The sequence below is a fragment of the Botrytis cinerea genome, chromosome 6, assembly GCF_000143535.2.
Source record: "Botrytis cinerea B05.10 chromosome 6, complete sequence".
Lineage (NCBI taxonomy): Eukaryota > Fungi > Ascomycota > Leotiomycetes > Helotiales > Sclerotiniaceae > Botrytis > Botrytis cinerea.
Genome location: NC_037315.1, coordinates 2,055,154 through 2,078,697, shown reverse-complemented (window position 1 = coordinate 2,078,697; position 23,544 = coordinate 2,055,154). Strand labels below are relative to the sequence as shown.

At 42.9% G+C, this 23,544-nt stretch overlaps 6 protein-coding genes across 6 annotated transcripts; 4 read left to right on the top strand and 2 right to left on the bottom strand.

Annotated features, from left to right (window-relative positions):
- The first annotated feature begins 539 nt into the window (after positions 1 to 539).
- Bcerv46 lies at positions 540 to 2,510 on the top strand. The gene is made up of 4 exons (XM_024693645.1): positions 540 to 1,042; positions 1,108 to 1,288; positions 1,337 to 2,108; positions 2,158 to 2,510. The coding sequence occupies exons 1-4, from the start codon at positions 850 to 852 to the stop codon at positions 2,329 to 2,331; spliced, it is 1,320 nt and encodes a 439-aa protein (XP_024549431.1). The 5' UTR covers positions 540 to 849; the 3' UTR covers positions 2,332 to 2,510.
- Positions 2,511 to 5,327: 2,817 nt separating this feature from the next.
- On the top strand, positions 5,328 to 9,918 carry Bcdsf2. Its single transcript, XM_024693644.1, has 3 exons — positions 5,328 to 9,146; positions 9,212 to 9,350; positions 9,455 to 9,918. The coding sequence occupies exons 1-3, from the start codon at positions 6,905 to 6,907 to the stop codon at positions 9,567 to 9,569; spliced, it is 2,496 nt and encodes an 831-aa protein (XP_024549430.1). The 5' UTR covers positions 5,328 to 6,904; the 3' UTR covers positions 9,570 to 9,918.
- Positions 9,919 to 9,939: 21 nt separating this feature from the next.
- Positions 9,940 to 12,020, bottom strand: BCIN_06g05930 (hypothetical protein). The gene is made up of 2 exons (XM_001558968.2): positions 11,418 to 12,020; positions 9,940 to 11,355 (listed from the first exon to the last, which is right to left on the bottom strand). The coding sequence occupies exons 1-2, from the start codon at positions 11,526 to 11,528 to the stop codon at positions 10,450 to 10,452; spliced, it is 1,017 nt and encodes a 338-aa protein (XP_001559018.2). The 5' UTR covers positions 11,529 to 12,020; the 3' UTR covers positions 9,940 to 10,449.
- Positions 12,021 to 12,080: 60 nt separating this feature from the next.
- Positions 12,081 to 15,058, top strand: BCIN_06g05920 (hypothetical protein). The gene is made up of 3 exons (XM_024693643.1): positions 12,081 to 13,538; positions 13,589 to 14,451; positions 14,503 to 15,058. Exons 1-3 carry the CDS (start codon positions 12,987 to 12,989, stop codon positions 14,552 to 14,554), a joined length of 1,467 nt encoding a protein of 488 aa, XP_024549429.1. The 5' UTR covers positions 12,081 to 12,986; the 3' UTR covers positions 14,555 to 15,058.
- Positions 15,059 to 15,649: 591 nt separating this feature from the next.
- BCIN_06g05910 (hypothetical protein) lies at positions 15,650 to 17,740 on the top strand. Its single transcript, XM_024693642.1, has 6 exons — positions 15,650 to 15,937; positions 16,318 to 16,416; positions 16,594 to 16,805; positions 16,942 to 17,127; positions 17,239 to 17,310; positions 17,447 to 17,740. Exons 1-6 carry the CDS (start codon positions 15,802 to 15,804, stop codon positions 17,471 to 17,473), a joined length of 732 nt encoding a protein of 243 aa, XP_024549428.1. The 5' UTR covers positions 15,650 to 15,801; the 3' UTR covers positions 17,474 to 17,740.
- Positions 17,741 to 19,366: 1,626 nt separating this feature from the next.
- On the bottom strand, positions 19,367 to 21,827 carry Bcbub2. Its single transcript, XM_001558971.2, has 3 exons — positions 20,849 to 21,827; positions 20,008 to 20,786; positions 19,367 to 19,954 (listed from the first exon to the last, which is right to left on the bottom strand). Exons 1-3 carry the CDS (start codon positions 21,305 to 21,307, stop codon positions 19,831 to 19,833), a joined length of 1,362 nt encoding a protein of 453 aa, XP_001559021.1. The 5' UTR covers positions 21,308 to 21,827; the 3' UTR covers positions 19,367 to 19,830.
- Positions 21,828 to 23,544: the final 1,717 nt, after the last annotated feature.

Below are 23,544 nucleotides of genomic sequence, written 5' to 3'. Positions count from 1 at the left end.
AAGCCGTAGCCGTCTTATCATTTACTACCGAATGGATTCTATGTTGGAGAAGATCGGGGTAGGTACCTATTAGGCATTCGACATTCGTTTGATTCAAACATGCTTCATCATTTGACCCCTCTATTTAGGACTCAGCCTCGCCAAAAACCTCACAAGGCTCCTGCTGCTGCAACTGCTATCATCCTGGATATCTGCAGCCTCGCAACAGTCATGCCTCAGGCAATGTATACATGTCTCCATTCGGCAGCTCCCCGTAGAGCATATTGAACCGTCACGAATTCAATGTTTGAGGAGCGCAAAGGATCGTAGCAGCATTTACTAAATTCCTATCAATAACACCCAATGCCATCTCATGTGAGAATTATCTTCTCTGTCTGACCATTTCACCCAGACATTTCTCGAATCGACCTCCCAAAGCTTTGAACCACAATTATGTCTGTGTTACGCGTAGTTTTCCCTGCATGAACATGGGTTAGATTTGAAAGTGCACGCAAGAGGGGCGGCACTAAAACAAGCCGACCGAGAGCAATCCATTCAATGGAAAGCTGTCCTCAATTGAAAATGCGACTGACTGAGTGAGACTTGACGGACTGAGAGTTTTCCAAAATTAAAAAATAACTTCTTCTTTCTTACCTGCTTATTCTCACGGGAATCAGATTTGATGCTTTTGTCGGAAGGCCTTTTTTGAGAAAGAAGCTCTTGTATGATTGATCATTCATTCATTTTTACATTCCCACATTGCGATTGATTTATGTATTTCTGAAAGATCCTCCAACTTCAATTTCCCACGCCGCAAGGCTACTCCGCCTAACACAATAATAATACAACTTTTTACGACATTCTGCAAAAATGCCTGCAAAATCTAGGTTTACAAGGCTGGATGCCTTCACGAAAACGGTCGATGAAGCAAGAGTGCGCACAACTTCGGGAGGAATTGTCACGATAGCTTCGTTGCTAATTGTCTTATATCTGGCATTTGGAGAATGGGCGGATTACAGGAGGATAACAGTACATCCCGAGCTGGTAGTTGACAAGGGAAGAGGTGTGTTATGCTCGAGATGCCTGAGATTCTATGACATGGAAACTAATCATTATTTTTCTTTGCAGGTGAAAAGATGGAAATCCATTTAAACATTACGTTCCCCAAGATTCCTTGCGAACTTCTCACGCTGGACGTAATGGATGTTTCCGGAGAACAGCAAGTTGGTGTTATGCATGGAGTTAAGAAGGTTCGATTGGGTCCTCAAGAAGAAGGTGGTAAAGTTATTGATATCAAGGCCTTGGATCTGTATGTATTCCACCATTGTACCCCCGAGTCGTGACTGATATCATGTAGCCATAATGCCGAAGACTCAGCAACTCATCTTGATCCGAATTACTGCGGTGCATGTTACGGTGCTACCCCTCCTCCAAATGCGCAAAAGCCAGGCTGCTGTAATACATGCGACGAAGTACGAGAAGCATATGCGTCAGTTTCGTGGGCTTTTGGCCGAGGAGAAAATGTCGAACAGTGCGAGCGTGAACATTATGGCGAACGCTTAGATTCACAACGCAAAGAGGGATGTCGCATTGAAGGTGGTCTCCGGGTAAACAAGGTCATTGGAAATTTCCACATCGCTCCTGGTCGCAGTTTTACCAATGGAAACATGCATGTTCACGATCTTAACAATTTCTTCGACACACCAGTCCCCGGCGGCCACGTATTTTCTCATCACATCCATTCTCTTAGATTTGGACCAGAGCTCCCAGAAGAAGTTTTCAAGAAGTTGGGCTCAGATTCCATCATTCCATGGACCAATCATCACTTGAATCCTCTCGATAACACGGAACAAATTACTCATGAGGCTGCTTACAACTTCATGTACTTTGTAAAGGTTGTTTCAACTTCATACCTTCCTCTTGGCTGGGAAACCAACTACAATAGCAGGCCACATGATGCAAGCGTGGATATCGGAACTTATGGACATTCTGAAGATGGAAGTATTGAAACTCATCAATACTCTGTTACTAGCCATCGCCGAAGTCTCAATGGTGGTGATGATTCTGCTGAAGGCCATAAGGAAAAGTTACATGCACGTGGTGGAATCCCGGGTGTTTTCTTCTCATATGTAAGTTTCCCTTGGTATGTTAATCCACACAGCTACTAACTATACTCAGGATATCTCACCAATGAAGGTCATCAACAAGGAAGAGCGAACAAAGACATTGGCAGGCTTCTTGACAGGTCTCTGTGCAATTGTCGGAGGTACATTAACCGTCGCGGCAGCCGTAGACCGCGGTGTATATGAAGGCGCAACTAGATTGAGAAAAATGCAATCAAAGAATCTCTAGTCAGGGGTGTGTGACTATTTTTGCGTTCTTGGGAGCTGGGCATCGGGAATTGGAGTTTAGAGGGATGGGAGAGGGACCATGTACATTGAATATAGGAATTTACTTTCTTTTCCAATTTTTTTTGGAGGTAGCGAATATAAAAATTCTTCTATCAATGTATGTCAGATTTTGAGGAGATATTGTGTATTGTGTATGTATGTATGTATGTATGTATGTATGTATGTATGTATGTATGTATGTATGTATGTATGTATGTATGTATGTATGTATGTATGTATGTATGTATGTATGTATGTATGTATGCATATATGCATGTGAAGTTCTATGACTTGGATTGTGAAACATAGGGGAGGCATGGGGAAGATACGCGGATCTCGGAGTGGAGTTTGTGTGTATGTGGATGTGGATGTGGATGTGTCAGATATCGGAGATGTAAGGGGGTTTGTGTAATGGTGGTGACGGTGGTGGGTTTCAGGATGGATGGATGGAATGGCCTCTGATAGGGGTGTATTATGTAGGTTTGTTGTAGTTTATTCTTGGTGCCAAGGTAGAGAGTAATGAGTAATTAGTAGATTGTAGATTGTAGGGCGTGTATATATATGTATATGTATATGTACATGTATAAGTATACGTTGATTTATATCAAACGTTATAAGTTATTAGTTCTACTTCTATATTTCAAGAAAGAGATATAGCTACGATAGGTGAATCATATATATATTCATTCCATCGCTTCTGATTCTAGTCGATCGTTGGATAGGAAATTCAGAGTAGTGTTGGTATTGGTTGGTGGTGGGTGGTGGTGGATGGATGGATGGATGGATGGATGGATGGATGGATGGATGGAATTCTGAATATGGATCACTGTTGGTCGGGGGTTCTGTTCATTTTCTTCTTCGTCTTTGGTGAGGAAGAAAGAAAGAAGGAAAGAGGGAAAGAAGGAAAGAGGGAATGACTGGTTGGTTGGTGGGATGTTGTGTATGGAGTGAGTGGGTGTGTGTGAGTATGTGTGTGTTTGATAGTTTGATATGTCTCTCTCGTTCTCGTTCTCTATCTCGTTCCCCTCTATCGATCTACGAAGGAGAGATCTAGGAATTCGGCTTTTACATCCATCCCGAGAGGTGCCCGAGACTCGGTCCCGAATCGAAGTGTGTGTGAGGGTGGTTGGCGCGAGAATTGAGTTGTGGAAGATGGTGGATTGGGTTTGGGGTTTGGGGTTTGAGTTTGTTGATTTGGGTGGCTGGGTAGGGAGGGAGGTAGGGATGAGCTGGTGGGTAGGTGGATGGGGGGTGGGTTGGAGGGAAGATGGAAGATGGTGAGGGGATGTGGTGTGGTGTGGTGTGGTGTGGTTGATGAATAATAGATGATGGATGGTGGGAAAGTTTAATATGCATGTGTAGAGTAGAGGTATGGGATAGTATGGTATATTTTGTATGTAATGTTGTATTGTATTATGTTATGTTATATTTATATGGGATAGGGTTTGTGAGATTGGTGGGAAGTGATTGTGATTGGGTGGTTTGGGTGATTAGATTGTTCTTGAATGGATGGATGGGTGGATGGGCCCTGAATCTGGGGAAATGGATGGGTGAAGGACGGGATGGGATGGGATGGGATGGGATGATGGGTTATATTGTATGCTGTATGCTGTATGCTGTATGCTGTATGCTGTATGATGTATGCTATGTAGAGTAAGGTATAGAGTGCATATATATATAAAGAAAATAGATATAGAAATGGGATGATGCAATGTATATCAATAACTTTATATATATATATATATATATACAGATTTTGGGGAAGTGCGAGAAGGGGATTACTTGGCAGGTCGGAGATTCAGAATGAGATGAGATGAGATGGAATGGGATTGATGATATTGATGAGAATGGATTTGTGTGTGTATATAATAAGTGTATGCAAGTGTGATATATATTAAGGGGAGGAGGATTGGGATTGGGATTGGAATTGGAATTGGAATTGGAATTGGAATTGGGGGAAGTTTTGATAGGATTGATTATTCTTGGGAGGTGTGTATATATGGTGTGGTATGGTATCGTATTTGAAGTTTTGGTATTTAGTATCTCTAGGAGTGTGCTTTGTTTCAGTATTTAGTATCTCTGGGAATATGTTCATAGAGATAGATGACTATCCGTGTGGAAGGCGATAGTATCGTATTTGAAGTTTTAGTATGGAGGATACAATTAGACAGGTGTCTAGATGGGTTCCATTTTGGAGTCTATGGTATCGTATTTGAAGTTCTAGATAGTTGTCGTATCGTATTTGGAGGTCTAGTGAAGAATTAGATGGGTATCAATCGACGCTATGGTACACCAAAGCAGTGAAATGAGAAAATCTGGCGTGAATACGAGATTTGTGTTGTGATAGAGAAAGAAGCTGCAGCTCGCTAGATAAATACTCCGGTATACGATAGATTATGTATGTATGTATGCATGTGTGTATGCAGACTGCACGTCGAATTGGTTTAACCCCTATGCTTTGGCGTTTTTTTTTTCTAATTGTTCCTACACAAAGGAACTTTATGAAATTGTCCCCCTCGTGAGTGTCAAGTGTTGAGCCTTGAGTCTTGAACCCCCTTATTATTATCATTATTAAATCAGTTCTTCAGACATCGGCTCCCTACCTGCTCCTCGTTATTCCGTGTGGTGGGCGCGGAGATGGCACTCAGTAGATACTAGATCGCGAGGTAGTAGTAGTTTCAACTCCACATGCTAGAAATTTAAGGTGATTCGATATTGAATTGAGTGGATGATGGGATAATGGGCCCAGGTTCGAAGTGACGAATGAGCAAGAGCGAGCTGGACGTCGAATGGAGAGGGAGAGTGGTGATTTGTTTATTATTAGCATCATCTCCTTCTAGTTCACAGTTCACTAGGGTTTAAAGTAGCAGCGGGTAGATGAAGTGGATCGATTTAATATAACGACCTAGATGGTACGGAGAAGTGGTTATTAGGGTTATATGTGAACCTTTTGTCCCTGGCCTCTCTTTCTTTTTTTCTTCTCGTTCGCGTGATGTGCTTTAATGTCTCCCTCTCATCGTGCCTGTGATTATGTGACTGTTTGATGATTGTGACCATGCATCAGCAATACCAGCGAGAGTAGAGGAAAGGAAAGGAAAGGAAAGGAAAGGAAAGGAGGATTGTCGACTGTCGACTGTCGATTGTCCCTATATTGGAAATTCCGTTGGCTTGGCTTTCGAGCATCTGCCTTTTACCCGTATTCCCTCCCTCCACCCTTCCTGCATCTCCTCCCCTTCTCCCCTTCTCCCCTTCTGCCCTTCCACTCTTCACCATCACATCACATACACACACACACACATACTTCGTACACACACACACATATATCCGTTGTTGTTTTATGATCCGCCAAGCGTTACTATGCATGGCCTGGCCAATCCCTTCTCCTGCTTCTGTTCATTCCATCTACTACTACCATTCGAGCCATAGTCAGAACATACCTTTCTCCCACGGCGACTAATCATCGTTATACGAGAGAGATTCGTTTGGTCATTGGACATTTTTCTCGTTTCCCTTTTCCGTTTTCCATTTTCTTTTGCTCGATTCTCTATTGACTTTGATTTTTATGTTGTTATCTACCTCTCTCCAATATCATCGAAGTCTTCTTCATCAAGGGGCAACTCCACAATACGATATCCCTTAAAGGCCAACCATCCATCTGGCCAATTCTTTCGTGCACATCGGGCATCACCACAAGATTGAGGGGGAAAAGAGGGAAGACCAAAATCAAAACCAGAGGAAATTACCCACGGCAAGAGAAACTGCAAATGATGCCGCCTGTTCGAAACTGCTGCGAGAAAGAATTGTCACGTATATTGCTATCGCATCTATTCTAATCATCTGGCAACATCTCTCGTTGTTGAATATCGCCAAAGTTCATCTATCAAAAAGAAAAAGTCGACCTACGATCCCATTTCACACACTCACTCACTCATTCAACCCATCACTCAACCCAATCTCAGATCTCAGATCTCAAATTTGCTCAATCGAAATACATTCATTTTAACTTGCGTTACATCCAAATCATAAACGCTAATTCACTCCTTCATTTTACTGGTACGATTCAATTCAATTCAATTCAATTCAGTTCGCTTCCGGGCCGTTCAATACACATTCGATACGGTACAATACCGTTTGTCATACCTATACTTTTTCTCAACGACTTCGCTCTTTCGACTTTCCACTTTCCACTTTCGACTCTCCAACCTTGGGACATTTCGTTCGCACACGGCCCGTCACCATCTCCTTACATTATCGCATACATTCGAACCCACATCTGCCAGCTCCAGACCCAACATTTTACGAGAACTTTGACTGCGCCTCCTCCTCGTTCACTAACATCTCTCAAACGTTTGATGTTCCCTGGATCACCTCTACTGCAGCCACAACGTCTTCTCTCCTGTGAATCAACAATACACTACCAACAAAAGATCGCCCATTGATTATAAAATATCACACAATATTTCTGGAAATTATCTGCCAACTCATGGGAAGGATAGAACCACTTGGACATAGGAAGTCATCCACCAACCGGCGATATGGCTAACAGACCCAATTTCATTGACCTCCGGTCACAATCGTATGGAGCAATGGGTACTGGCAGTAATGGTTTGCCGTCCCCATCACTGCGCTCATTGCCCTCCCCCCGTTTACACGTAGCTGGAGATATTCCACCCGAACTTTCACCCTTGGATGCATTCGCGGCGCAAAGTCGACTCTTGGCTAGACAGTTAAATGAGAGTACAAATGGAGGAAAGCGCATAAGCCGTTTGCCTCCACTTACAATCGCGAACTCTCTCGGCCAATCTCGACTCGGAAGTTTACGATCTGCGTCTGCCGAAAGACTTGCAGATTCCCCTCTGGCCCAGTTGTCTCCTACAGAATCTCCTGCTTCTGCTGGCCCGGGACAACAGAGAACAGAGGTCGAGGCACCTATATTCAGACCAATTTCGGTACATCCTGAAGTGGGAAAGATTCCAGATACTCCAGCATTCGATGTAATTCCCGAGAAGGAAGAAGGATTTCGAGGCAGAAGGCCACCTCCAAGCCCGACTCCGAGGGAACAACAGAGCATGTTTGGAGCTAGGAGGGATCTTTCGCCAGCGTCTATAGAGCAAGATCCTCGACAACTTCAAAAGAGACCTGGAAGGTCGCCATCTGATGCTCCGTATCGGGGACGTTTATCTCCACAGCCATCTCGTTCGCCTTCCGCTCCACATCAGGGGCGTAATAATCTCAGACCAGAGCGTTCTCCTTCTGCTCCTCACAATGGACCGGGAAGATCACCCAGACCGGGACGTTCACCATCTGGCCCTCACAATAACCGGGCACTTAGGCCTGAACGTTCGCCATCTGCTCCTCAGCAACGCATGGTTAGACCAGGTAGATCTCCTTCAGACGGTCCATATAGAGGACCACAGTCACCCAGACCTGGTCGATCTCCTTCCGATGCCCCATCTCGACCTAGCCAGGATTCTATGCGCCAGCGAGCACTTAGAGGACCCGATGGCTCTTTAGCTGTAGGCGGTTACGGTCCGAGAGCTTTGGCACCACCACGAGCACCATTCGCGCAAAGAGCTCCTAGTGCCAGATCTATGTCAATGGAGAGCTCAGATGATGACCACTCATTATCACACGATTCTCCTCAGCGCAAACTTTCTTCAACCAGTGCCATGTCAAGCACACCCAACTCTCCTTCTTTCAACTCCTCGGTGCCACGATCTCCATCTGTGAGCTCCGACTATTCTGTAGATCATACACACCTACCCAGACCTGCATTCAACTTTTCTCGGCCAATTAGTAGGTCTAGTAATCACCCAATGGAAGACAAACCAATGATACCTTCCCGACAGGCATCTTCTGACAGCCAGCCTTCATTTATTCTTACGGATGATACTGCCCATACTCCTGTAAGTATGCATAGTGAAGGATTTCCGGATCACAACCTTCTTGGCGATGGAGCTGCACCATCTTATGTATACTCGACGTTTAATCTCCCTAGAGGTAAGATGTTACAAAGAAATTCGGCAATTTTCCAAGAAGGTCAACCGCAAGCTCAATTTGTCTTTGAGCAACAGCCCCCTGCCTTTCTGGGCAATAATCAAACTATTGAAGGCGGGCCCCCGCCATCACCTCCATCTCGACCATCAACTTCTTCCAGACCAGATATCTCACATTTACGTCCTTCCTTAGAACCGGGCTCTGAACCTACTACATTGGCTGAAAGAGGTCGAAGCTTAACAGACCCTAGTCATCTTCCATCACCATTCGACGCGCCTCCTACCTTACACAAAGATAAAGCGAAAAAGGACAACCGCGCACCATCTATTGCCTCTTCGAATACTACAATAAAAGCTCGATCGCAACATTCACTAGCTCCATCGGCTGAAATGTCTGGAGAAGAACATGTTGCGAAAGCTATTGAGTATCATGAAGATGGGTCTCTAACTAAATCCACCTATCATCTGCGTCTTGCGGCCAGGCAGAATCATCCTACGGGTATGCTTCTTTATGCACTCGCTTGTAGACATGGTTGGGGTATGCGACCTAATCAGAGAGAAGGTGTAGCTTGGTTGAGAAAAGCTGCGGATTCGGCTAGCCTCGAAGTTGCTGATGATGAAGATACGGCGAAGGATGGAAAAGCTGTTGATGTGTTGGAAAGGAAAACTAGAAAGGCGCAATTCGCGCTTAGTATTTATGAATTGGGAGTCAGTCATATGAACGGTTGGGGTATCGAACAGGATAAGGTTCTTGCATTGAGGTGTTTTGAGATTGCTGGATGTGAGTTTTATTCCACTTTGGGGGTGATGGATGCGATTGAGATAAGATACTAATTTTGTGAATAGCTTGGGGTGATGGCGATGCTTTAGCCGAAGCGGGATTTTGTTACGCCCAGGGAGTGGGGTGTAAAAAGGACCTCAAGAAGAGTGCCAAGTTTTATCGGGCAGCGGAGAGTAAGGGGATTAGTATGATTGGCAATAGTTGGTAAGTTTTCTCTTTTACTTTTAGGATGTGGTATCTACGGGTGCAAGCGCAAAGATACTGGGATCAAAGTAGATGAAATATTGAATATAACTAACGCAAAACAGGATCTACAAATCCAAATACAATGATGATGGAAAAGACGATGTCAGTAGTTCGCCGAATGGAAAGAAGGGGGGAAAGGACGGTCATAAGAGACATCTTTTCGGGAGGACTAAGTGAGGTTTATGGAAAGACATGAAGTGCTAGTGGAGCTTAGTGTGAATACTGTTGATACTTAGGGAAGGGCTTCCATGGAAGCAAGATAAATATTTGAGGGGTTTTCTTTGAGTTCTTTTTTTTTCTTCGTCATCTTCTTTCAAGCATTTCTTGTGTCTTTTTTTTCTGCTTCTTCAGGGCGGAGAAAAGTGAAAATACCTAGGGAAAAGGGGATTGTTGGCACATTAATGATTCTGTTTTACTTGTTCGTGTTTCGTTTTTTTTTTATGTAAGGCGTTCACATACCATTTCTAGTAGTCTGCTTCATCATATGGGCGGGCTGGGCGTTTGGGTTGGGTTAGGAATTTTTTCAATGGATGGGTGGGTGGATGGATGGAAAATTTGAAAATATGAGGGGGGGGGGAAGGAAGGAAGGAGGGATGGGTGAAGACGGTGGTTGGGATTGCGTGTGGATATGGATGTGGGTTTGTCGTGTAGTTTAGCTTAGTGCAGATGTATGGATCTTGTATGTGTGCTGTATTTGTATGTTCCCAGCTTTGGCGTAGGGAGTGCAAATTAGAGAAGTGAAGTAAAGTGAAGTGGGAAAGGAAGGGAAGGGATGGGGAAAGGAAGAAGAAGCGCAGTGAGTAGTGAAAACGAATGAGAATTTTGTGGTTGGGGGATTTGAGTTGAGTTGAGTTGAGTTGAGTTGAGGTGTTGAGGTGTCGGTATAGGAGTGAGAAGGGAAGAAGTGAGAGAGGCAGAATGCGAGACTCGAGGTACGAAAGGGGAGGCAATGGAATAGAATATTTCATCATGATCAAATAGTAGGTGGGTATGCAACTTGCTAAACTAGTAATATGGCAATCCAAACAAGGGTATATCCTACTAGAAAGATAATCATTTAAACAATATCTTTCTCAAAATCGATCAACTTCAATTTCCTCGCATCCTTAAAATGATACTGCGCAACTTTACTCCTGACCAGAAATCTCGCCGCCGCACTATCTCTCTCGAGCGTGACATATCCATCAGAGCCCGTCTCATCAGCTTCCAGTAATCCGTTCAGCAACTGCTCGGCCAATTCTCGCATTTCTGCGGCGGCGGCACGTGTTTCGTCCCATTCCTCTTCTTCTTCTTCGTCCTCGTCTTCGTCTCGGTCGAGGGACGGTTTGGGACCCCAGATTTCGTCGATGCGACGCTGTCGTTTATCCATGTTGGGGTTTTCCTTGGGCTTTTTGGGCTTTCCCTGCGTGCTGAAACCGGCGATGAGGGTTTGCGGGGTGATGGTGAGCATTTCGCCTACGATGGGCCCGCCGAGTTCTTCGGCGGCGAGCATGGGTGCGAGGTGTGAATCGATGAAGGTGTTGAATGCGCGGATGAGATTGCCGGTTTCGGTGTCGTAGTGTGTTTTGCCGGCTTGGAAGGAGGATTGCAGCTCGGAAAAGATCTGGGAGGGGGATTTTTGGGTTTGCTGCGTGAGTTGGGTTGTTAGGGCGGAAATGCGTGTTTGGAGCGCGGAGTGCATGGAGAGGGCGTCTTGGTGGGAGGAGGTTTCTTTTTGGAGGAGGGAGGAGGTGGTGGAGAGGTCATGTGAGCTGCTGGTTATGCATTCTTGGGTTTCGCGGATGCAGGATGTGGTGGTGCGGTGGGCGAGGAGGGCGGGGAGGGCGGATTTGGGCGGTGGGAGGTACGGGGGTGTGGTGGAGAGGGTGTCGTATGCTTGTTTCAGAGCGCGGAGTTGGCGGAGGTGGGTTTGGGGGTCGGGTGATGGGCCGGATGATATGGGGAGTGAGGATTTTGCTCGGAGCTAGGGTTGGGGTTGTTAGTTTGAGGGTTTGGAGGTTGGCGTGGTGAAAGAGTGGGACTTACTTTTGCAAGTGCGGCTTCTTGCTCCTGGACTCGGTCTTGGAGATCTTGGAGGGTTTGGTCTAGACGCGTTGTATATGCGGCGGAGATTCGGGGGTCTTGATCGATTTCCATGGTGAATGGAGTGAGTGGGTAAGGGGTTATGGGTTTGAATCTTGATAGTTACAAGTTATTGAAAAGTATCTTGATGGCTCCTTTCCATTCCCTCTCTCATTCCATTCTCGATCGACGCCAACTTGAGACAAGGACCAGAGGTTGAAATGTAGCGTGTTTCGATTTGACAGCCAGAAACACGTGATGTGCTTCGACTGTACATGTGCACGGATATATTAGCACGTCGTGACAAGCAGACCAGTTTCTACTTTGATAGAAAGGAGCGGGCCGAAAAGGTTTATCTTGTTGGATTGAGTTGTGTAAGTATGTCAAAGATGCGGGAAGTCTTGACTCGTAAACACAGGTGTGTAGGTTGAAGAGGTGTGCATCTATTATACCTCTTACTTATGACTATCAAATTTGCTGGTGTTGTATGAAGTTGATGTAGAGTTGATGTAAACCTGGAAAGTGCCCAAATCCAGCCTCAGGCACAAATACATATCTTTTATGCACGCATTAATGCAACCCTCAGCAAAGACCTCAGACCAGAACAGACAGCATAACTTTTCTTACGCTAGTGGAGCTTCCCTCGCATCTCAGATCTACCGCCCCAGTACCGCGTAAGGTTCTTTCTTGTTTGCTACTCATACTTTCTTTTGAAATATCTAGTACTTTAGTGTTCTAGTCCATCTCTTTAAATCATCTCCTTCTCCCTCCTCTTCCCTCTTCTTCATTGAAATATCATCCTTTTCATCATCCGCACGGCTTCTTCAATTAAGTCGCTCACTCTATCTACGCACACCACGATCCTCGGGAAATAAAGATCTACGCGATTTTTAACCTCGTCGAATTTCACCTCCGTCTACTCTTTGTCGCTCCTCCTTCTCCATCTCCATCCCCATCTCCATCTCCTGCAACGTTCAATCAACAAGCAGCAAGCCAAACAATCATCGACATTGAAAACTGCAAACGCAAACCAGCACTTATCAAAAAGAAGAAGCTTCAAGACAGCGATAAATTGATATCGTTGGTGGAAAAGCTCAAGGTTTGAGGATAGGTCCCTACTACTGCTTTTTTCTTCCCCAAAAATAAGAGGATTCTTCAAAATCAGTTATCTTCACCTCCACCACCCTCATATCCATCACAATCACAGAAACTACTCGCCCTCCTTCCAACTTCCAAGCAAATCCCTTTCCAGAGTTTGCAGGTCTATTACAAGTTGTTGTTTTACACCACATCTGCTTCCTCCCCTATCGACACATCTTCTCTTATTCGCAGTCCCCGTCAAAGCACACGCTCCATTCCCTGCTTCCTCCGACCCCAACACCAGCACGTTTTCCTTCGAAGACTCTTCTGGTGTACATAAAAGCGATCAATCCAATTAGTCATTTGACTTATCTTCCAATCCCGTTCCGATCACTATTCAACCTAAAGTGAAACAAATACAAAAGAAGAAAATTAACCAAATAGCAAACGAAAATGTCGGCCTCACCTACAACAGCTCCTACACAATCCACAAAACGTCCTCTTGAGGATCCATCGTCCCCTTCTGCACCAAGCGATCAACCAGATGCCAAGCGTCCTGCTTTAGACAAGATTGTAAAGGGTGAAGATGATGCAGAGAAGAAACCATCCGTCATTGAAACTGAACTCCCAGTCCTCACCAATCCAAACGGAGATGCAAAACCCGATGAAGCCAATGGAATCAAAGAAGAAGTAAAGGATGCTCAGGGAGATACTGAAGTCGTTGACGCTCCTACTACTGAAGCAGCACAACCAATTCAAACAACGGTCCCTGCTAAAACCGAGGGCGCTTCCTCTGGGAATGCTCTCCCACACGACGAAAGTGGATGGATCCATGTTCGATCCGTCATTACAAGTGCCGAAGCTGCTACCGTTATTGGCAAGGGAGGGGAAAATGTTTCCTTGGTCCGAAAGCTTTCTGGTGCAAAATGTACAGTCAGCGATTATCAAAAGGGTGCAGTGGAGAGAATTTTGACTGTCAGCGGTGTTGTTGATGCAGTAGCTAAGGTATGTTTGCTCGTTTCGATATTTGAAGAAAAATAACTAATTTTTGGTAGGCATTTGGTTTGATAATTCGAACATTGAACAATGAACCTCTCGAAGCTCCTTCGGACTCTACCTCGAAGACATACCCTCTTCGCCTTCTTATTCCACATATCTTGATTGGCTCTATAATTGGTAAAGGTGGTGTTCGGATCAAAGAGATCCAAGAAGCTTCAGGGGCTCGTTTGAATGCTTCCGATTCATACCTTCCACTCTCAACTGAGAGATCGCTTGTCGTTCTTGGTGTTGCAGATGCCGTTCATATTGCAACCTATTATGTGGGTAGCACTTTGTTTGAACAATTGACAGAGAGATTCGGTGGTCCCGCTGCATCTGCTTATGCATCAAGAAGCGGTGGACCTGCAGGTGTGGTTCCAGGTGGTATGCAGGTTGTTCCATATGTTCCACAACCAGCTGGTGGAAACTATGGTCACCCTGACAACCATCGTCGTTCTGACCGTGGATCTCACCATACTCCTGGAAACAGCTATGCCCAACCATACGGTCAAGGACAGGCACCTCACCAACAGCCAGCTGCCGCTGCACATTACGGTGGGCACGCTTCTCCAGCCGTTGGTGGTTATGGTGGAGTGGGTCCACAACAACCACAACAAGCTGGCCACGCTGTTCCTCAACCACATGGTGCTACTGGCCCACAAGGTCAACCTATGCCAGGTGCCATTCCTGGTCAACCTTTGACACAACAAATCTTCATTCCAAACGATATGGTTGGAGCTATAATTGGTAAAGGTGGTGCCAAAATTAATGAAATCAGACAACTCAGTGGTAGTGTCATTAAGATCAATGAGCCGCAAGATAATTCAAATGAGAGATTGGTTACAATTACAGGAACCGCAGAGTGTAATCAAATGGCCTTGTAAGTTTTCTCTATCTTGATCCGATTTTCATATTACTAATACATCAACAGATACATGCTCTACTCAAGGCTAGAGAGTGAACGTCACAGAGCTTCAAGCTAAATCTAAATTGATATATGAAAAGGGTTAGATATGGGGAAGGAAAAGGAATTCCTTTGGCAGTATGTGTTATTAACAATCAGAAATGAATCTTTTTATGGATGTTAGTGGCCTGGTTGGCGGAATGGTGGTTTGCTTGCTTTTTCATGGCGTATATTTCCCTTGGGAGTGAAAACATCTCTCTAAGCAATTGATAAAAAAAAAGTTAATGATGGGAGAATGAGATCCTGATTGATTGATGGGAATCTGACCCGCGATTTATATGGGAAATCAAGTGCATGGAAAAGAGAATGATGCGAAAGATGCTAATAGGGAAACTGATATGCAAGGAAAATCATGATGCACGATGCAAGATAGGCTAGGGTGATACGAATTGTGAAAATTTGTTATGTTATGATGATATGAGGTTCTCTTGACTGTGTTTGTGAAATTGGAGATGGATTTGAAATTGAGATGAGATGAGGTGGGTTGATGTGATGTGAAGTCAGGAGGTGGAATGGCGATATATGTATGTATGTATGTATGTATGTATATATGTATGTATGTATATATGTATATATGTATATATGTATATATGTATATATGTATATATGTATATATGTATATATGTATATATGTATATAATATATGTATATATATATGTATATATGTATATATGTATATATGTATATATGTATATATGTATATATGTATATATGTATATATTATATATGTATATATATATATATATATGAATGAATTGATAATTTGGTAATGTTTGGATTACTGGTTGTGTGTTTTGTATTGTGTTGTATTGTGTTTAATGATCTTTTGTCAATGTGGGCTGAATCCCTAATATCAATCTCTCTCAACTTGGCCATCTTATTATTATCATGAATGAGATGTTGATTTTGTAGGAGCGAGTGTATCGTGTTTGTGATGGCTCTATGCACGAGATAGATAGTGAGTGTGTGAGTGAGGAATATCAAAGGTTGGGAGGGGAGGTTATGTGTGCTGAGTTGCGCTGCGCTGCTGAACTGCTGACATCATCTGTGTCGTGTTCGCACGTGTTTTGTGTGTGTGTGTGGGTGGGTGGGGTAAGTAGGTAAGGTCAGACCTGGAAATTGGATCTGGTCAGTCAGTATATAGCTAGCTAGGTATTTGAGATTTGAGATTTGTTAGTCAGTTGATTTACTTTACTTTACTTCACTTTGCTTCACTCGGTCTCCTGGTGTAGATATATTGATATCTTGAAATTGGGAGAATTGACAATGCGGTCGTCGCTGGTTGGTGGGTCTGGGCCTGGGTCTGGTATTGATGGGCCGGTCACGGAAATGGCGAGGATTGGGTTGAGGGGGGAGATTGGAGCGGGGGATTTGGAGGGGGAGGGGGAGGAGGCTAGGATTTGTAAGTTTGTTTTGCTTTGCTTTGGTTTGGTTTGAGGGGGGGGTGGGGATGGGATGGGGTGGGATGGGATATATGTAGAGTTGGGATGGGACGGATCTAAATAGGGTAATGCTTCAAGTGGGCAATACGGTTTAGATATTCGAACTTTGATGCGCAAGGGTGAGATCATGGATGCGGTGAGTGATGGCGAGGGTGTTTGGATTTGGTCTGGAATGAGGGGAACAAGTGTAAAGATAGGAGAGGGGCAATTGTGTGTGCGGGCTTGCTTGGATATAAAGGCCAAAGTTGTCACGATTCGAATTCGGCTTTATAGACTGGATAGATGGGTGGATGGATGGATGGAACTCAAGAACCACACTAATCAGATATAACAAATATAGGGCGTGAAACTCTAGATACAGTAGCGGCCCAAAAAGGATGCACAAACTCTTATTATGGCGGAACATTGGAGAATAACGAAGTATTGGTTTGGTGTATTGGTTTGTGTTTCCCTTTTCATTGCTTCTTTTGTTGATCTTGGCTGTGTTGAGAGTCTTTCTGTCACTTATTTTTTTGCTCTCTTTTCTCTACGCATCTACCCAATCTACGCAAATCCCCCATTGTCTTCCTATACAATTTTAAACTTATATCTATCTATACTGACCCCCAATCCAAAGACTGGACATCCCTCGCTCCCCACAAAGCTTTTATGGATTCACCAGCCTATCCGGCCTTTTTGGAAAACCTGCAGCCAATTATGGGGAGTGTGGAAATCATACACATGAGCAAATTAGATGTTGCAGGCGCCATTTCAAAGATAAATGGAGAGCAGAAAGGAGGAGTAATGGAAGTTGCTATATTTTTTGATGTGGAGGATGTTTTTCTTGAGGTGTGTGATCTTTTGTTCTATATTATCATTCCGTCATTTTTGTGCAGATCTAAATCCAAGATTTAATGGATCGAAAGGAGGGCGGAGATGTGAAAGTGGGAATGAGATTCGGTAGAAGACTGAGAAAAGCAAATAGGGAATAGAAAAATTCAAATCGGCGATGCACAAATTGCACGCAGAAAAGAAAATAGCAGGGTTTCTTGGCGTTATAGATTCCGGGGAGGTCATTGAGAAGATCGCTAAGAATAAAGAGGCGAAGGAGGAAGAGAAGGGGAGAGCTTTGGTTATAATGATAGGGTGGGAGAGTAAGGAGGCTCATCTGGTGAGTGTTTATTTGTTGTTCTATTGTTTTTTTCCTTTAGATCTTGGGGGTTTATGGATAGTGAGATCAGAGAGAATCTTTGGACTAATGTAATATTTGAAATTTCACTAGGCATTTAGAGAGACAAAGGAATTTGCGGAGAGTACAGTATTCTTGAGAAAGGGGACGAGTGGGGCGGATATGGTGAGTTTACGATTTACTTTTTTTTATACTTCTGATTTTGGAGATGATAGGATGGGATGGGGTTGAGAAAGGAAATATGAGAGATGTATATTGCGGAATTGAGCATAGTGATAGCTGGCTAACTTACATTTATCAGTTCCATGTAGCGTTCAAGAATGCATGAGTATGTGATGCGGAGTAATTGGACAATTCAATACCAGTATCACTCATTCTTACATTCTAGAGAACTCGAGATGAAATATTGATCTTTGGTATAATGTGTGTGTACATATCGAGCCATAGACTCTCAATAGCCTGAATCGTCTTGAAATATGCTAAAGCTTAGTATTAAGCTCTCTATCGAATAGTCATATGAATTAAAATGAATATCACTACATACAACGAGAAAAGTCTTTAGATTCTTTTCTGAAAGTATAATCGCTGAGTGACAAGTATGCAGATTTATAGAGATATATAAGTGTAGCGAAATTCTCAAATAGATTTATATATTTCAAAAAGGGGTGTTCGTTTATTTACTGTGTGTGATGTGATATGATGTAATTTATTATATTTGAATGAGTATATTCATCTATCTATCTATCTATCTATCTATCTTACTTTGAATTCTTGAATAGATAGATACATGTATCACTGTGTATGTAGTTGATAATTTTATTTTTTTTATTTTTTAATCTCATCTCATCCCATCTCACCGGGTTAACTAGTCATATTATATAACTAAGTTATAGGAAACAGGAAATACAAAATATAAAATTCGCAGATAGAATCAAGAATTGAATAATAGATGTATATAATAATAGACACAGATACTAGAAATACATCATTCATTTCTTCATCTCTTTACGATTCTGTCGGGCTTTTATATACTCTCAAATATGAATGTTAGATTGTACAACGTAATCTCATATGTAATAACCCGAGCTTCTAATAGTTAAATGCTTATTAGTTATACGTTATCGGGAATTGAAAATTGAAAGTTGCAATTGCTTTGATACTTTGATGGCGTGGTATGTTAACATCTATTCGACGTCGACGTTAACATCCATATCATCGATATCTATATCTATATCTACATCTACACAACCCTTGATTCTTCCTCAATAAGTCACTCACTCACTCACTCACTTATATTCGAACCCAAGAGCAAACTAACCAACCAACCAACTAACTAACTCCCGTACACACGAACTTCCCCAACTCCCAACTCAGCTCTAGCTCTTCATTTAATTTACACATCACTAATAATACCATCCATACCCACAAGTTACTTACCACATCTTAATTTCCGCAAATTGAATCTCACAAGCTACCAAGTAGTGTATTATTTGCCTACCTACAGCAATCCTTTACATGCGTGTGACATCCATATTCATATCCACATATAAGAAATTCTACCATCCTAGTGATATGATCAGCGATTCCTCTACATTCTTTCTCCTCTTCTCCTCTTCTCCTCTTCTCCTCCTCCTCCTCCTCCTCCTCCTCCTCCTCTCCTCCTCCATACTAACCACAGATTCATAGATCCACAGATTCAGAAAACATCACGGAACATAAATGATAAACGATATACATACAATACAATACATGATACCCAGCTATCCTATAGCTATCCCAGTATCAAAGAATCAAGAATTGACAGATATACATATCACAGCCCTAATACTTAGCTCTAACAATAACATTCAACATTTCTTTAACTTCACTTGATATCTTTATATCTTTATATCTATATACTGCAGTTTCACTTTCCTATTTGACATATGTATATCTATACATATACATATTTACCTACCTACCTACCTACCTACGTGTATCCATCCATCCCTCTCTCTCCCCAAATATCTCAAACATATAATACAATACAATACAATATAGCCCTCTCCTCTCTCCTCTCTCTTTATATCATTCGTTCATCCATTCATCCCCTAACCATTCTTCATAAGCACATAATATCTATCTCTAATGAGTATCAAGCGCCCCTACCCCCCTCTCCCTCATAATCCATTCTCACACCCATATACATATACAAGCACTCTTTCACCTTTCACTCACCTAGTATTCATTGAACAAATATCCTTATTAATGCAGACAATCAACTATACACCATATGCCATACATATATTCTCATAGTCGCAAGGAATAGGAACCCAAACTTTGGAAAAACGAAGACGACCAAACCACAAAGATTTCAAACAGGGGTAGGTATACAGATAAATATATTACACTCAAGCTTATACTTGAAAAAAAAAAGAAATTACTTTCCCCTAATATCATTAATTCATATCCATATCAATCTTCATATTCATACCCATCCATCCAATCCAGACCCTCCCCAGACCAATTAGCCCCAACCCGACCTCATGCAATCCAATATAACCAATTGATCATTTTCTTCTCCAAACAAAACTGTATCATGATATCATTCGTACATAGGTATAGCAACCATTCAGTTCATCTCAAACTTTCACTTTTGTCATCCAATCCAAGGTGCAACGCCCGCCAGCCATGCATGTCAATAAACTATTTAGCATGCGAAACAATTTCCGCATAAACATCATCTGGAATTTTCTTGATGATAGTAAGTGTAACTTCTTTAATCGTATCCGCTTGTAAAGGCGGGAAAGATCTAAGGATTTTCGTAGGACTTTAATTTTCGTTAGTTGAAAACATATATGGTAGAAGCAACCCAAAACTTACCTGGGAGAACTCATTATTGAATGCCTGAGAATAACAAGTTGTGCCACAATACAAAGAATATTGAGATGAGCACCATACGCAAATAAGAAATCCCAAAGACGAAGTACCTCAGGTAACGGAGGGGTACATGCGCATAGAGTGAGTACTGAAGGGAAAGCATAAATTTCTGCACTCATGCCCTTTCCAATCAGATAAAGACTCAATTTTGGATCAACAATAGCTAGCACTTTATCCACTAATGCGAGTCCCTTGTGAACACCATCCATTGCGCCTCTCACATAACCAGGAACTTCGGTTGTTATGAAGCGATGAAAAGCAGCAAATGCTTCAGACTCACTTCGAGCAGCGTAGAGAAATGGTGCAGCGAGCACATTCATTCCTTGAACGTATGTACCCGGTTCTCCAGCCCCGACATCAGAACCTTCCGTTGTCAAAGTCAGCGCACGAGCTCTAGACCTCATACTTGGCGATGATGGATTTCGTTCTGGAGAACCTTGAATAGCCGCCTCCATAATCTGTCTATTCTGTATATTTCGGTACTCTGCTCGCGCCTCTTTCGCATCGTGTAATCTCCATGCTACTGCATTTAAAAGTCGGATTAAGCTTGCTTCACTAACTCGACGTCGAAAAAGAGGATCGGTGGCTAGAGTTCGAAAGGTATCATTTCGAATCTTGGAATATGCAGGAGATGCGCCGCGATGAATTAGAGATAGATATGCGTCGGTTTCAAGGGTAGGTGCATTGAGTAATATAAGCCAGATGTAAATGCGCAAAGAGGACTATTGACAAATAAGTACTTATTAGCATAAGTGGCGGAGTGGAAATGGAGGAATTGACAAACCATTCCATCGCTATCACTCTTAACACCTTGATCCAATATCTTCAATCTCATACTCTCCAAACTTCCAATTATATCTCCATCGGGGGGGCCGTCTCTAAGTAGACGATCCAGCGACATACTTTCTGTCGCGGTAAGTTTTCTGTTTGATGTAGGGCGCCTCATCGAAGAAGTTGGGACTGGGACTATGTTCGTTACATCGCTATTGGATCTTGCTCTGGAATGAGTTGTAGTTGAAGATTGTGCCGCATCTTTTGGCACGGGCGGAATGATCTTTTGCAAAGCTTGCTTGTGTTGCTGTGAGATCAGGGATGGTTGATTGAATGATGAACCTAGAGTGTGCGCGGACTGTAATCTTCGCAAAGCTCGGCGGGGAGATGCTGGTGGATTGAGTGAAGAATGATTTGGAGGGGCCAATGTCGGAAATTGAAAAGCGTCTTTGGTGGGCGAAGAAGATGCCATTTTGCTATCTATCGCATTGTTTGTTGATAGCGGATTGAGGATAAAGATCAAGTAATGGAGTGATAGTAACAAATTCGATTGATTGTCCCCGAGATCCAAAATGGTGAATGTGATTATGTGAATACAATCATATGGAATATGGCATTGTTCTGTTCTCTGTTGTACTGCCTGTCATCAAATTGAGTTGTTGTCCTGTCAGCAGAAGTCTGAGCGAAGTCTAAAGTTTGAAGTCAAGTGTGTTTAAAGTGAAGCTGGGGCTGGCGAACCGCGAATTTTCGTGACAACTTCTCATAATTTTGGTACCAATGACAACCAGTTATACATACATAACTTACGACAACCACGATAAAGACACCTACCTATTGTACAAACCTACGAAAACATTATTAACACGTCTATCATATGGTGATTCAAGCAGAACGACGACGATGTCCTTCTCAGTGTCTTTTTGCTTTGACTTCTCTCCAACAACATCAACATGTCGTATCGATAAGGCTTCGGGTACAGATTCTGGAGGCCCGCGAAAGGCCGCATGAAAATGATACCACGTGGATATAAATCATGTGATTTGGGTCAATCATCCACGTCGGAGTGAGTCCCCAACTCAAATCTTGAAGATTTGGAGGCAAAAGGAGGAAGATTGACCAGATCTTGAAAGTGTTCTCGTCAACATCTCTCCTCGACACGGTGAACACTTTTTTTATCAGCCCCAAACGCTCCATCCGCAGACCCTATCGTTAGGACTAACTCATATTGTATCTCCCAAGAAATTTAGCTGACGGGAGGTTCCTTCATCCTCATCTCCGCGGGTTCTTGTTGTTAAGGAAAGATACTATCTCCAGTCTGGTGGTCTCGATTTCAATAATCAGAAGACTACTTCACACTTCACCCCATTTACAATATAAATCTCAGCTCATAAATCTTCGATTTTAAGCCTCCAAGCCTCTCACGCCTTCAGAATTTCAAAATAATTATGATGTCTCGGAGCTTTTTCCAAGCCTCTTTTCATTCTTATCGCATCTTATCGGATTGCGATCTTCATCCCTCCCATTGCATCATGAAGCAAAACGGTCATTGGGTGGATATTTCCCAATGGATAATCCGCGTGCTGCAACTCGCATGAACAAGGTTTGAGCTACCCTTGCTTGGTAACAGCCGAATCGACTGCTTGAAAGAGACAGCTTTGTAAAATTGTGAAGAATCTTGAAGAGCTGATCTTTTTTATTCCCCATACAATGGATTCATAAAGAAATCAATGAGAAACGCCATGTCAATGGTGTATGTATTCCTTCAATCTTCCCCTTCCTCTTTATTCCTTGCCGCCAATGATCCAATAGTGTACACAATAGAGCTTCAGCTGTTCAAATTTCCAAGATTCTAGATGGAAAGAAACTTTTTTCTTAAACGTATTCCTTTGTCTTCTTTTAGTCCCTGGAGATCTATCTCCTTCATTTTCGCTTGACACTAATTTATAATTTCGAAAAACTAGATCATTCTTAGCGAATTGCGTGCTCGGCAAATACGTCGACTTGTTGAAAATATTCCCACCTCGCCCACCTCATCCACTACAATCCCATTTATTTTGTTCCGGATTCACAAAGAGCTGTCTCCATTTCCCTTGGTTTCCCTTGGTTCCCTTGGTCTCCTGGGGTTTCTACAAAGTAACGGAAGATCTTGGTGGAATCTCTGCGTTCAACCAAATTAAGATCGGGGTAAAGAAAGCATAATTATGGTAACAATGGTAATGATGATTACATCTCCACTAAAATGTGGTACTTGTAACACTAGATCAACTGTGCCAGGAAATGGACTGACAGGACAGTACGTTGTACGAAGTATACTACCGAGACTACCTATGAAAAGAAGAGATTTTTATAGTAGAGAAGAACTCCGCTCTGAGAAGAAAGAGGTAAAGAGATGGCTAGAGAAATGGCCAGAGTGTATTTCTAATCCCCCCCTGATAAATGATTTCCCCATATTATTCGTACACCGAATACTGTGGTTACGTTTACACCCAAATCAATTTAAGACATTTGATTATGAATTGAGGTTCGAACTGATACCCTTGGTCCCTTGGAGATTGAAGCCCTTTTTCTAGAGCCCAGAGTACGTACCACCTATAGTACCTATTCTTGAATCTTGAATCTCGAGTCCCGATACATCTTACAGTGGTAGGAGACTGTCTATCCTGTTATATCAAGAAGAGTAGCCACCCGCCACTGCCCGTAGCCAGAAAA

Coding starts and splice junctions, on each gene's coding strand:
- Bcerv46 (XM_024693645.1), top strand. CDS start 850: ATGCCTGCAAAATCTAGGTTTACAAGGCTGGATGCCTTCACGAAAACG. Junction 1,289..1,336: donor GATATCAAGGCCTTGGATCT/GTATGTATTCCA, acceptor GATATCATGTAG/CCATAATGCCGAAGACTCAG. Junction 2,109..2,157: donor CGGGTGTTTTCTTCTCATAT/GTAAGTTTCCCT, acceptor AACTATACTCAG/GATATCTCACCAATGAAGGT.
- Bcdsf2 (XM_024693644.1), top strand. CDS start 6,905: ATGGCTAACAGACCCAATTTCATTGACCTCCGGTCACAATCGTATGGA. Junction 9,147..9,211: donor GTGTTTTGAGATTGCTGGAT/GTGAGTTTTATT, acceptor TTTTGTGAATAG/CTTGGGGTGATGGCGATGCT. Junction 9,351..9,454: donor AGTATGATTGGCAATAGTTG/GTAAGTTTTCTC, acceptor AACGCAAAACAG/GATCTACAAATCCAAATACA.
- BCIN_06g05930 (XM_001558968.2), bottom strand. CDS start 11,528: ATGGAAATCGATCAAGACCCCCGAATCTCCGCCGCATATACAACGCGT. Junction 11,356..11,417: donor AAGAAGCCGCACTTGCAAAA/GTAAGTCCCACT, acceptor CCCCAACCCTAG/CTCCGAGCAAAATCCTCACT.
- BCIN_06g05920 (XM_024693643.1), top strand. CDS start 12,987: ATGTCGGCCTCACCTACAACAGCTCCTACACAATCCACAAAACGTCCT. Junction 13,539..13,588: donor TTGTTGATGCAGTAGCTAAG/GTATGTTTGCTC, acceptor AATTTTTGGTAG/GCATTTGGTTTGATAATTCG. Junction 14,452..14,502: donor GAGTGTAATCAAATGGCCTT/GTAAGTTTTCTC, acceptor ATACATCAACAG/ATACATGCTCTACTCAAGGC.
- BCIN_06g05910 (XM_024693642.1), top strand. CDS start 15,802: ATGCGGTCGTCGCTGGTTGGTGGGTCTGGGCCTGGGTCTGGTATTGAT. Junction 15,938..16,317: donor GGGGGAGGAGGCTAGGATTT/GTAAGTTTGTTT, acceptor TAACAAATATAG/GGCGTGAAACTCTAGATACA. Junction 16,417..16,593: donor AGTATTGGTTTGGTGTATTG/GTTTGTGTTTCC, acceptor CCCAATCCAAAG/ACTGGACATCCCTCGCTCCC.
- Bcbub2 (XM_001558971.2), bottom strand. CDS start 21,307: ATGGCATCTTCTTCGCCCACCAAAGACGCTTTTCAATTTCCGACATTG. Junction 20,787..20,848: donor AGAGTGATAGCGATGGAATG/GTTTGTCAATTC, acceptor ATTTGTCAATAG/TCCTCTTTGCGCATTTACAT. Junction 19,955..20,007: donor TCAATAATGAGTTCTCCCAG/GTAAGTTTTGGG, acceptor CGAAAATTAAAG/TCCTACGAAAATCCTTAGAT.